General features: G+C 31.5%; 1 protein-coding gene across 5 annotated transcripts in view; it reads right to left on the reverse strand.

Annotated features, from left to right (window-relative positions):
• Positions 1-14121, reverse strand: part of LOC143076161 (rabphilin-3A-like) — a 111178-nt gene that overhangs the window by 76544 nt on the left and 20513 nt on the right. For 4 of the 5 annotated variants that reach the window (XM_076251842.1, XM_076251840.1, XM_076251843.1 and 1 more), the window contains 5 exons: positions 11646-11775; positions 7666-7809; positions 5115-5244; positions 4285-4371; positions 1736-1919 (listed from right to left, as the gene is read on the reverse strand). In XM_076251842.1, the coding sequence (XP_076107957.1) occupies positions 1736-1919; positions 4285-4371; positions 5115-5244; positions 7666-7809; positions 11646-11722 (622 nt within the window). In that variant the 5' untranslated portion in view covers positions 11723-11775. The remainder of the gene's footprint in view (positions 1-1735; positions 1920-4284; positions 4372-5114; positions 5245-7665; positions 7810-11645; positions 11776-14121) is intronic. The other variant, XM_076251844.1, reaches the window with a different exon arrangement.

Here is a 14121-nt window from a genome sequence, read left to right on the forward strand (position 1 = left end):
TATATACCTGTGTATTTATTGACAAAAAATCAATGACCAACTCAAACAAGAAACATGACAAAGTTAACTTAATGAAGGAATCAGAAATGCATGCAATTGCATATAAAAAAAATATATTCGGGTTCAAAGCTGAAAGAAAATATGAAAATAAAATTTGAAACAATTAAAATCACTTTTTAAGTAGAATATTTATTTTTACAAATATCATATGAAATAAATTTTTATCAACTCTATTGCAGTTATATGTTAATCTATTCAGGACCAAGGATATAAATTTTAATAGTTATTCCTCTGACAGTACATGTTAATTAATGAAAGATAAAAGATTACATATTCTTATCAGCCCATTCTTGTTCCCAATAACAGAGTGTAATAAGCAATAGCCTGGTATATTTATGACAAGGGTGAATAGAAATTCTTATATATTGTGTTTTCTTCACAATTTCAGAAAATTGTCAATTAAGTAAAAATGATATGGTGTTGCTGTCTAAATTCTGTATCTGGTATCTATTTGCAGGTTTGGCTATAATGTTTATTAAATTGTAGGATATATACAGATGATAAAGTAACATCAAATATTTTCCCCAACAATTAACATAATGATATTGTTGTACAAATATGCAATCCAATTTTTAGTGTTTGCTTTATTTTTGAGTGTTCAATTTTGGCACTCTCAATGGAGGCACAAATAAACCAAAATAGAACAACAACCAAAATACATGATTTACATTTTTTTATTTGAATTCATGCATAATTTTGGTATTTTTCTACTTTCACTTTAAAGTGTTTATTACTATCTTTGACTATGTTTCAAAATATTGTGAACTTGATAACAATTAATGATAGGTGATTGGAGCACTTTGGTCTCTTACTGGTCACAAGTATAAATCTATTAATGATAATAAGGTGATTGGAGCACTTTGGTTTCTTACTGGTCACAAGTATAAATCTATTAATGATAATGAGGTGATTGGAGTACTTTGGTTTCTTACTGGTCACAAGTATAAATCTATTAATGATAATGAGGTGATCGGAGTACTTTGGTTTTTTACTGGTCACAAGTATAAATCTATTAATGATAATGAGGTGATTGGAGTTCTTTGGTCTCTTACTGGTCACAAGTATAAATCTATTACTGATAATGAGGTGATTGGAGTACTTTGGTCTCTTACTGGTCACAAGTATAAATCTATTAATGATAATGAGGTGAGTGGAGTACTTTGGTCTCTTTCACACTTGATCTTTCTTTTATGGTGATAAGCATTTTGTATAAGTTTCATAACATTTGGTGGAGGCAAACTTAAGTTGGGAAATGGAAACTAAAATTTTTGCAACTTTTCCATTTATAAAGGGGCATAACTCTAGAAAAGTTAAAGAGACGCCACTAAAATTATTATTTGATCTGTGTTTTGCGATAATAAGCATTGTGTACAAGTTTCATAACATTTGGTTGAGGTAAACTTAATTTAGAAAACGGAAACTAAAAATCTTGTAATTTTTCCCTTTATGAAGGGGCATAACTCTAGAACTGTTTTAGTGACGCTACCAAATTCAATATCTGTTTTTTGTGATAATAAGCATTGTGTTAAAGTCTCATAACATTTGCTTGAGCCAAACTCTAGTAAGTGAACAATACCAATTTTGGGACATACAAACGTACAGACAGACAAGGGTAAAACTTAATGACCCCTCTGATATGGAGGGGGCATAAAAATCATATTATAGTTGTGTTTACCCTGACTTGGTCTACCTGTACTCCAAGTATTGTACTGTCTGGTTGATCCAGGTCTACTTTTAACAGACCCTCTGGTCTCTTGTCCCAATCTACTAACTGCATATTTAGAGGGTCCTGTCTTTTTCTCTGGAAGGATATATTTTGGTATACCCTTAAAAAACCATGCTCCAGATCTTTTCCATACCTTAAATTATTAACAAAGAATTATAAAAGTTAAATGGAATTTCAACATGAACTAAATATGCTTGTTTATGCTTAAAGACGAAAAAACAGAGGCTACCAATCATTCACCTATCCAAAATTGAAATAGTAGGCAAAAGTCACAAGTTACTTGAAGATAGTAAAAAAAACTTTAATTAGGAGTCAGCCAAATATTTCTGTCATGTTTGTATTAAATGGATCTTGTATACCTATCAGTTTTGCTATTAATAGTTTTTACCTATTTATCATATTTTTCAAGATTAGAGGCTATTCTTGAAAAATAAGTTCACAATAGTGCACACTCTGACATGACTAGCCTGTATTACTGACCATTGATTTTTTATTGAAAGTCATAAAGACTGTTTTAATACAATTATATCATAAACTTAACATTTGTAAAGATTCATGAGGTCAAGGTCAGATATACATGTATCTGGTTAGATTTAGACCTTCAGATACACCACAACAATTATTCCATATCCAAAATAATTAGTTGATCTATTGCTTATACATGGTAATTGGAAAACAGTCAAAACACAAAAACTTTTAATTGCCCAATGAACCATATATAAGGGCTCTCAAGAGCCTGTGTCGCTCACCTGTATCTACTTACTGTTTTGGGAATCATGTTAAATAAATTGAGAATGTGCAATGATGTGTCCCTATGGACACATATAATACCCCCTCTTGCATACAATTTTATAAAGGAACATAGCTCAAGATCAAAAATAAATTGACAGCTAATTACCTCAAGACAATACAACATTTCTTTATACATAATTTAAAAGCAGTGTAAGGGAGGTAATCCAAACATATAATTTGTACTTTTTTAATTGTCCATTAAGCAGTAAACATTTTTCCAACTTTTTTGGCCCTTATTCCTAAACAGTTTGACCCATAACACCCCCCTCTTTAAAAGCCAATCCTAACCATCCCTTTGTGGTATGGACACTTGTATAATTTCAGAGAGATCCATACACCATTCCACAAGTTGCTGTCTGGAAACTAGAAAAATGCTTATTTGAGCCCCTTTTTGGCCCCTAATTCCTAAACTGTTAGGACCAAAAACCCCATAATCAATCCCAACCTTAATTTTGTGGTAATAAACCTCATGTTTAAATTTCTTTTTACATTTACTAAAGTTATTGTCTGGAAACCAATTGTCTTCTGACGAGGAGGACAACAACATGATACCAATATATGACTGCAAAAAAAGAGTTTTCATGCATTAAAATGTATTATCTAATTAAATTGACAGACATACTGAAATCAATCAAATATAATTTTAGTCATCATTTTTTTTTATCAATTCTGCTTTTGAGCATACATAGAAATACACAACAATTTGACCTGTTTCTGTTGCACACCTGACATTTTTTATGTACAACAGTTAAATGAAAAGTGCATGAAATAAAGAACAATGAATCTAACATTTTTATTAAAAAGATATAGTAAAGGATTTTTCATTTATTGGCTACAATTTTGTATTTCTTCCAATAAAAATATGCAAAAATATCTCAAACTATCTTCATATTTGTTTTCAAAAAGTAGTTGACTGGTTTTGATCCTTACTTTTTTTTTTAATTTTTACATGATAATTTGTTTTTCTTAAAGCAAACATATAATTTAGGGCACCAATATCTATTACGTTTGCTTTTATGCATACATAAAAATATACCATTTCACCTATTTCCATTACACTCCTGTTGAACAATCATAAAATGGATCAAAACTATAAAAGATTGTGTTTTGTATTATATTTATACTTTCAAAGATTCATATAATAAATAGTCTTTTATCTTTAAGAAATGAGAAACAACAAACAAGGTCATTGGTTAATATTCCAAAACTATAATTATTTCATTTAAATTAGTTCCTTATTATGAATCAACTACTGTACCTAAAACTACACATAGGTATTTATAATGTCAAAACCACATTGTCCTATGACACAACCACATTAAATAATAATGGTGAAATCATATTTAGTAAGAAAAAAATAAGGAATGATGATACCATATTGAGTACCCAGGTTAATATCAAAACATTGAGCAATGATGGTACCATATTAGTTAATTTTAATAATATGCCAGACATTTTTTAAACTAGATAACCTAAGAATGATACCATGAGAGTTGAGGTCAATTTTTTCTATTAGTTTCAAAAGATCAGATTTCATTTAAAAGCTAAGAAACGAAGACAGAGGTAGTCAAGTGAGGGCAAAATCTCACACTGAAGCTGTTGGTCAGGTGAGCTAAAAACCAACAAGTCTCAAAACTTCATTTGGTATAAACTTAGTGACATAACCAGGAGGTCAAGTCTCTAAAATATTTCTTTATTCTACATACCTCTCTGTTCTCACTACAAATCTTACAGAGCCACAGTGGTTGTTTATTACTATTGTATGTATCTATGCCACACTTTACACAAACAGCCTAAAAAAGAAATTGTGTGTGTAAATAATTGATGATGGATATCACAGATAAGGTTCCATACAACTAGTCAATTAAACACACACACCTACCTTACTGATGTGGATGTCAAGATCTTTGTATCACAATATGTCTAAAAGGATATGTATCTAGGTCTTGGTATGGTTCTTTTTTTGTGTAAAGCAATACCACTCATTATTATCATCAAAAGTATCAGAAAACAAGAAATGGATGTTAAAGAAATATAGAAAATCAAAACATTTTTAATTTAATACTTTTATTCACATATGTAAATAAAGATATTTTGGGATTGGAAATTTTTATTAACGTATAAAAACATATTATCTGTAGCTTTGTTGTACCTGTAGGGTTGAACATTCTTCATTAGAGTCTGCAATGAAATACTGAGTCTCCATGTCTATAAAATCCATTCTGTGTTACACTATTTGTTTGATGTTCATTTTTTGTACTAAAGAATAAGTTGTAAGTTTTCTCTTTTTGAATTATTTTATATTTGTCATTTCATGGCCTTTATAGCTGACTATATGGTATGGGTTTTGCTCATTGTCAAAGGCAATACCATGACCTATAGTTGTCAATGTCTTAAGTCATTTGGTCTCATGAAGAGTTGTCATATTGACTATATATTATACCACATCTCCTTTTTTATATCTTATGCCTTTATAGAAAATCCAAAATCAGCTTATTTAAAATACTATGCTAGTATGAAACATAAAATAACTTACTGATTTACAGTCATCACAGAAAGTAGGAGAAGCTCCAAGTAAGCCAAACTCATCACCACATAAAATACATTGAGAAGAACCATTACCCATGGCGTTCTTCTTCATATTGTCTAATTTATCAACCAGTCGACTGCAAAATAAACACACATTAAAGCAAAGGAAACATCATATCCTGTAACTATCTCAATGGATATAGGTTGCACTTTGTAAATACAGCTGTTTCTCAAACCATGCCTCTTTTGGGGAATTATATAATATTCATAGATAACTTGATTTGTTGACATACTGGTTCCCACTTATGATTTCTATGTTTCATCTCATTGAGACATAACTTGGGAATGTTACCAGTATAAAACATACTATTGCGGTGAAAAATGAATTCTGAAGTAGGCATTTCCTGCACATTTCCTGATTTGTGATCTTAGTATAACAAGTAAAATAAATAGAGATAATGATGAGTCTGTGGGACACAGGTGATGATTATGCTTGCATTTATTATTATAAAGAATCATAACTCCACAACATTAAAAGTAACCTTACCAAAAATTTCAAACTAGATATCTGAGTTATGTGGTAAGAATTGTGTATAAATTAAAATAAAATTTGGTTGATGCAAATTAAAGTTTGAGAAAGAGAAGCGATTTTGGGACATACCTACTGATAGACATGCATACAGAAATACAAGGGTAAGAGTCTAATGCCTAGGTCACACATTTACGAATTAACTTGCCTGATCCACTACCGATTAAATCTCACAGATGATACTGGAAAAGCAGTTTCAATAGTCCAATACGGATCTGATACAGATGCACAACAGTTTCACTACAGGGTTTGGCATTACTACCACGGTAATTAAGGGCAAGGTTCATTTAGCAACATGAGTGATACAGGTTTTTACGATGAGACACAGGTTGATTTGGAAATGACACACTTTAGTATGCAAAGACACATTTCTGGGCTTATGTACTGCAGATAAACAGTGGTTTGCTACCGTATGACTAAGGGTTAGTAAGGGTAACAGTACAAATGAGAAAGGTCTGAAACTGAATAGTACAAACCACCACATTTTCTAAAAGCCATTTATCATTTCTATACTTATGCTTGCGATTTATCATTTCTCTATGGCAGTGAATTGTAGATTTTTGTCATGTTATGTTAAATATATCATTTATCTGTCTGTCTGTACCATGTGTTGGTCTTCGCAATCCTCGGACCTATGAGTTTATGACATGTAGCAATTCTTGATTATTTGGGACTATTCTTACTAAGTTCTGGAATGTAAACTGGATTGTCTGCACAAAATTCAGTCATGAAGGACTCATACTCTGCCTTTGGTCACCTCTATGTGTGCAATCAAGAAGCTCAACCACTGCCCTGTCATTTTGTGACTTATCAATATCCTATCACAGCCAAATAATTACAAGAAGCAGTTGTTGATCATTCATGTTGGATTATGTTATGTATACCTTAATGGCAAGACAAAGAATTTGTTGGACCCTATAAGTAGGGAGTATTTATACAGAATCCTTATGTAAGTTTATCGTGGACAGTAATATTCTGTATCTTGTCGTGTTGTTACATAGTAAAGAGGTACAGACTGTCAGAACCCTGACTGATCCCTACCTACATGAATTGTTACGTAATGAAATCGTGTTGTTCCTGACAAACTCTTAACATATCCAATTGTATCCTCAACAGATATGTGGTGTAACCATACTAGTACATAGTTTTCTGGAACTAGCCATAGTAATCATTCAGGCATACGAATAAGTATGAGTTAATACAGTTTTGATAGGGACTAAAACAATTTGTATGTATTGTACGGTTTAGTAAGGTTTACTATGGTTGTTTGATCCCTTGTCAAATTTTGTTCATGTTCAAAATTGTCAAGGATATATACAAGTACTATATGTACTACCTATGACTACGACTACAATACAGAAAACTATGGACTAAATAAATACAGATTGCCACAAATGATCCCGGATTGTAATCGTAGCTAATCCGGCTTGAAATTAGTGAAAGTGTGACCTAGGCGGCAGATATTTATTCACTAATGTTGCAGACTTGAAATGATGAATTGTTTACGGTTCTTAAAAACATTGAGTTTATGACAAAAATCAAGTTAAATATCATCAATCATTGTTTATATGATGTCCAACTGATTACCATGATTGGCTTTTTTTACTAGATCTTATAATAAGGGATTTAAATTGGGATACGACAAAAAATGTCTGGCTGGCTCTAATATTCTTGAAGGCCCTGGGTGTACAATGACATTATATGGTGAAGATTCTGAAAAAGATTTATAAAATATTGATTACCTGTTGAGGACTAATGAGTACATGCAGTGTCTATATATGAAAAAGTTCATGTTAAGCTAAATTAAACCCACCAAAACATGATGGACTTACAAATGAACAGACAAACTCCCCAGCAGTATAGTATTTAACAACCACTTCTAAAAATTTGTGAATTTGTTTTCTTTTTGTTTGTTTTTTTTTTTTACATCAAATCTATCATAGAGTTATATTACAAAAGGATTTTTTACCCAATTCTTTCCTGTTCAACCTGCTCTATATATTCAGACTTTGATATAACATTCATAATATGGTCTTGTTCCTCCATACTAAGTTGTTCTCCTTTATTAAATTTTGTAAACTTTTCTGTATGGACAGACCATCCAGTTCCAAGTCTACAATATAAAATATTTAATAACATATATATATATATTTTGTAATGCCAAATTTTGCTGATATCTACAATATTGCTTTTTCTCATAATTAACAAATGTATTCCTTTATAGTTTGAAAAATATTTGTTTACCTATATTCTAAATCTTTTTGCTATCCTGGTTTTGTGGTACAAATGTAATACCGTACACCTTTGATTGTTTTTATAAATCTACAGCCATCTAATATATATATCCATCAATTAATTTTTTTTTTTATTTGCTCTTAATTTTCTCCATATATCATGTATAATAATGTAACTTTTGAGAAATAGCTGATGAATTTCATTTCTCCCTCCATTGCAGCAGAAATAATAAAGAGCTGCATCATCAGTGCATGATATGTCACCATTAAGATTTAAATAGTCTTTGTGCTTTAAATGAATTGATGTGATCAACTTGAAATACTTCTCACTAAAACGTTTACTACTCACAGTGGTACACCTAATGAAACAAAACATGAATAATTGGGCTCTATTACGGTAGAACAATACAAAGATTTTTTTGCTTCCAATCACTGACCTTTAAAATGCTGTAACTTTCTTATGAATGCATAAAAAATAATAAATGAGGTACATATATATAGTTAGATAAAAGATTAATCTTTTAAATGACTGCAATATTTTAAGATTTCGTTTAACTATACAGAAAATTTAAACGAAATCTTAATCAACACATCATGGGCTTCAAAAAGGTGTCTCAAATTGTCCCTATGGTATTTCATTCTCTCATAAATCTCTAATTAGTGTAAACATCCTAACCACATAAAAGAAGATAATGTTTAATTAGGTGTAAAATTTGTTCTACACATTCTATCCAGGGGGGGGTCCAGCCATTTGAAAAAGGGGGGTTCCAAACCCAAAGTAAAGGGGGGGTTCCAACTATATGCTCCCATTCAAATGCATTGATCTGCCCCAAAAAAGGAGGGGGGGGGGGGGTTCCAACCCCAGAACCCCCTGGATCAGCCAATGCTATCTAACATCTAAGACACCCTTTTGTAGATAATGGTCACAGGAACAACATGTAATAAAATCAACCCTCTTAATATGAATACCTATGCAGGAGTTAATTTCAATTGAAAGTGAAAATTTGGTGAAAAATATTTTAGACACAGTTAACATTATAATTGCATTATTGGTTACATAATTGTACGTACATACGTATGTTGCATAATACTTACATTGCATTAATTTGAAAGAGTAATCTGTTAGCTATCCATAACTACCACTATTATAACTTTTCAAGCATTATTAGGAAAGTTACAGCGTTTTAAAACTTAGGAGTTGGAGTTATAAAATCTTTGTATTGTGCTACATTTTGTACCTTAAGGCTGCCTCCAGTTTAACTGTGGCCTTGATTTTTAAACAAATAAAATTCTATAATCATCCAAAGAGAAAACTGGACAGTTTTCAACAATTTTTAACAAAAAAAGTTCCATTGCTACCCAATGTCATACGCAAATTTTAAAATCAACAAAAGGGAGCTAAATATTTCATAAACAAGCCATAAAAATTTCCATTAACCATGTAAACTCTTATGTTTCATTTTGTAACCTTGGCAACCATGTTGGTGGGTAGATACAAAAATTTGTAAGGGTTCCGCAGAACCCAGTGTCTCGCCTATTTTTGCTGTAAATCGCAGGCTCAACAACAATGAGGAAAAAAATCAATAAAAATATTCCTCTTGTTACTATTTTATGATTGTAAGAAAATCTAAGTCCATTTGAAAGTAAATTACAGAAAAAAACGGAGTAATCTTTTTACAAACTTTACTTCTGGATACAATCTTATGATCATAAATAAGGTTATTTCCAAGTTTGGTACAAACCCAGGATAGTTTAAGAAAGTTATTTAAATTTTAAAAACTTTAACCACAGAGTGAATGTAATGGTTCCCTGCAGAAAAAACTAAGTCCATTTATAAGTAAAATACGGAAAAAATTGAATTTTATTTTTACAAAATTTACTTCTGGATACTATCTTATGATCATAAACAAGCTTCTGTCCAAGTTTGGTACAAACCCAGGATAGTTAAAGAAAGTTATTAAAATTCTAAAAACTTTAACCACAGAGTGAATGTAATGTTTCCCCGCAGAAAAAACTAAGTCCATTTATAAGTAAAATACGGAAAAAATGGAATTTTATTTTTACAAAATTTACTTCTGGATATTATCTTATGATCATAAACAAGCTTCTGTCCAAGTTTGGTACAAACCCAGGATAGTTTGAGAAAGTTATTAAAATTCTAAAAACTTTAACCACAGAGTGAATGTTTTGTTTCCCCGCAGAAAAAACTAAGTCCATTTATAGTAAAATACGGAAAAAATGGAATTTTATTTTTACAAAATTTACTTCTGGATACTATCTTATGATCATAAACAAGCTTCTGTCAAAGTTTGGTAGAAATCCAGTATAGTTTAAGAAAGTTATTAAAATTTCAAAAACTTTAACCACAGAGTGAATATTTGTTGACGCCGCCGACGACGCCGACGACGACGGAATGTAGGATCGCTTAGTCTCGCTTTTTCGACTAAAGTCGAAGGCTCGACAAAAATGTCAGTTCTTCTGTTTATCAAAAAAAAAATGTTCATACATTGTGTTTTTTAGTATAATAGATATAAGAAGATGTGGTATGAGGGCCAATGAGACAACTCTCCATCTAAGTCACAATTTGTTGACTCACATCAAACAGTAAGCTAAACTGTTAGCACAGATATGTCAGGGGAAATCAGATGTGCCAATGCTAATACAACTGCAAACCAAATACCATTGACTTTTTAAAAGTTGTTTCCTTTAAACATATTATAAACTTATAAACTAATACTATGTTAAATTTCAAAAGCCATAACTATCATAAATGGATTTAATTCTTTTTAATAAAGAAAATATTACAAATTAAGTTAAATTTTTTTTCCTGTACAACACTTTTATAACAGTTTAGGGACTTAATAATGTCTCTCAGAATGCTTGACTTTGCAAATAAAATGCTTCTCTGAGCCATTAGCCTGATACTGTTAGGGCAACTATATATAGCTATGAACACAATATTCAAGCTTGATACTGAATTTGGATTGTGATCAAATATTTGACACAAAATAAATGTGATCAAAGATCTTAAAAATCTAATGCACAATACTGTGCATACAAAGATTTCTTCTTGAAACTTTACAAAAATTGAAATTTGAAAAATTTTGAAAAAAAAATATGAACCCCTTAAAAAAATTGAGGAAAAAAAATCCACTACCCAAACTTATTACCCCCCCCCCCTTTCCCCTTGGAGCAAATACCTATAATCTAATTCGCAGCCTTCCCTTTGAATAATGGAACATTGAAGTACAATGTTAGAGAGATCCATACATTTAAACACAAGTTATTGTCTGGAAACTACAAAATGCTTGTTTTTTGGCCTATTTTTGGCCCCTAATTCCTAAACTGTTGGAAAATATGTACTATTACCCCCAAAATCAATCCCAACCTTCCTTTCCAGGTATATAACCTTGTTGTAGAATTTCATAAAGATCAATTCACTTAAACTAAAGTTATTATTCGGAAACGAATTGTTTCTTTGGATGACAATGCAGATGACGACAGCATCATCGATATCATGATCATAGAATTATATGAAATCACAAACTTTTGCAGTCTTATAAAAAAATTATTTTAGCATGCAGGTATACAGGTTGATATAACTCAATACTTAGTTCTATAGTGAAACCAGTTAATTATATATACAATTTCTTAACTTAAAATAAATCCAACCACATTTTTAATGATAACTTGGACACATTAAATCTGAACTTACTTTGCTCTGAGTGAAAGAACTCTGTCATTAGGACACACCCACTTGTCCATGCCACTTGTTGTTCCAAACTCTCCCATAAGTTATGATAACATTGATGAAAGTTGATCAGTCAGTACTAGGATAATATCCCCTAAAAAATGCAGAAGATTTTAAAAACATTTATATGTATGTTATACATTTATATATTTGAATATATTTTTCATCCTACAAAATCTTGAAAGTTAATTTGAAAGTTGAAAGAAAAGTCTAGAACTATAATTAAGAATAATTCAGCCCAAAACACATGTAAACTGTATTAAATTAAAACAAATAATATTTTTATCAAGGTAACTATCTAATGAATTCATTTAACTGGTAAACCACAGGTGTGTAAAGCATAGCTCTAAGGCTCAGATAACCCATACAATGTACCATAATGACATATAGGATATTACTTCAAACATAATGGTTGTATAATATGGACTCATCATTTTTTGTTATTGAGAATTCAACAGTGAGAATATGGAATGTCATTGTTATAATGTATCATTTGAGTCTCCATGACAACAAGAGTAGGGAAATTACATCAAATTTGAATTTATTTTATAAAAATGATGATATCCTAAGGCTCACAACTGATGCAATTTATAAACTAGATTCCAAAAGGAACATTCAATTAAGTTTGAAGGTATTTGTCCAAGACATTTTGAAGTAGATTCTCGGAACAGTGTACGCTGACAGACAATGACAACAGCAGATGACAACGGATGGCAAGTGATAGCATAAGATCGCATAGCCCTCAAAGTACAAGGTGAGCTAAACTAGACGCTCTCAATAGCCTGTGTGGCTCACCTTGCTCTATATACATGATATGCATTGTCAACAATGGATATTCTTCAATATTGCAGACAAGAATATAATTAATGAAAAAATTCTGTTATTTTTTGTATCTTATATTGCTGATCATTGAAGTCTGTTTACTTTCTCTCTATCTTCATGATCTTATTTGGTTTCTGCTCCAAACACAAAAGAGGATAATAACCAGGTGCTCCGCAGGGCGCAGCTTTATACGACCCCAGTGGTTGAACCCTGAACAGTTGGGTCAAATTTGGTCACAATATTCAAGCTTGATTCTGTCTGAATTTGGATTGTGATCAAATTTTTGACATAATATAGGTTTTTTTCACAAAATTAATGTGGTCAAAGATCTAACAAATCTATTGCACACTACATGCAATACTGTGCAATTGGAGATTTCTTGAAACTTTTCAAAATTCGAAATTTGAAAAATTTTGAAACTAGAGGGTCCAAGGACCCTGTGTCGCTCACCTGATATTTTTATTTACAATTGTTGCATGATAAATTCAACTGTTGTACTGTCGTTTAGTTTCAGAGATATAATACTAAAAAGTGCATTTCAAACCTATGTTTTATTTCAGCCATGTGGGCAGGCAGGGTCATCATACACAGTGGTCCCTGGATATCCTAGTGGTGATTTAAACCAAGTTTGTTTAAATTCGACAGTTGTTTCAGGGGAGAATTTGTGTAAAATTTATCTAACAAGAAATTCAAAGTAATGAGAAAGTTGTGAAGTAGTTTTGTTGTTGCGCAACCCCCCCCCCCCCCCCTTTGCCTAAAAAAAAAAAAAGGTAACAAGAGTGCACACGCTGAAATGTCTCGCCTTCTATACTAATCATTGATATTATGTTGATAGTCCTAAGTATAAAGCTAAGCTTTAATACAACTGTCACATAAACTTAACATTAACCAAGATAACTAAACAAAGACCAATGAACCTTGAAAATGAGGTCAAGGTCAGATGAACCATGTCAGGCAGACATGTACAGCTAATAATGCTTCTATACAACATATATAGTTGACCTATTACTTATAGTTTAAGAAAAATAGACCAAAACACAGAAACTTAACACTGTGCAATGAACCGTGAAAATGAGGTCATGGTCAAATTTATAAAACCTGCGCAACTGACATAAAGATCATAAAATATTTCCATACACCAAATATAGATGACCTATGGCATATAGTATTAGATAAAAAGACCAAAACTCAAAAACTTAACTTTGACCACTGAACCATGAAAATGAGGTCAAGGTCACATGACATCTTCCCGCTAGATAGGTACACCTTACAATCATTCCATACAACAAATATAGTAGACCTATTGCATATAGTATGAGAAAAACAGACCAAAACACAAAAATTTAACTATAACCACTGAACCATGAAAATGAGGTCAAGGTCAGATGACACCTGCCAGTTGGACATGTACACCTTGCAGTCCTTCCATACACCGAATTTACTAGCCCTATTGCTTGTAGTATCTGAGATATGGACTTGACCACCAAAACTTAACCTTGTTCACTGATCCATGAAATGAGGTCGAGGTCAAGTGAAAACTGTCTGACAGACATGAGGACCTTTCAAGGTACGCACATATCAAATATAGTTATCCTATTACTTATAATAAGAGAGAATT

The sequence above is a fragment of the Mytilus galloprovincialis genome, chromosome 5, assembly GCF_965363235.1.
Source record: "Mytilus galloprovincialis chromosome 5, xbMytGall1.hap1.1, whole genome shotgun sequence".
Lineage (NCBI taxonomy): Eukaryota > Metazoa > Mollusca > Bivalvia > Mytilida > Mytilidae > Mytilus > Mytilus galloprovincialis.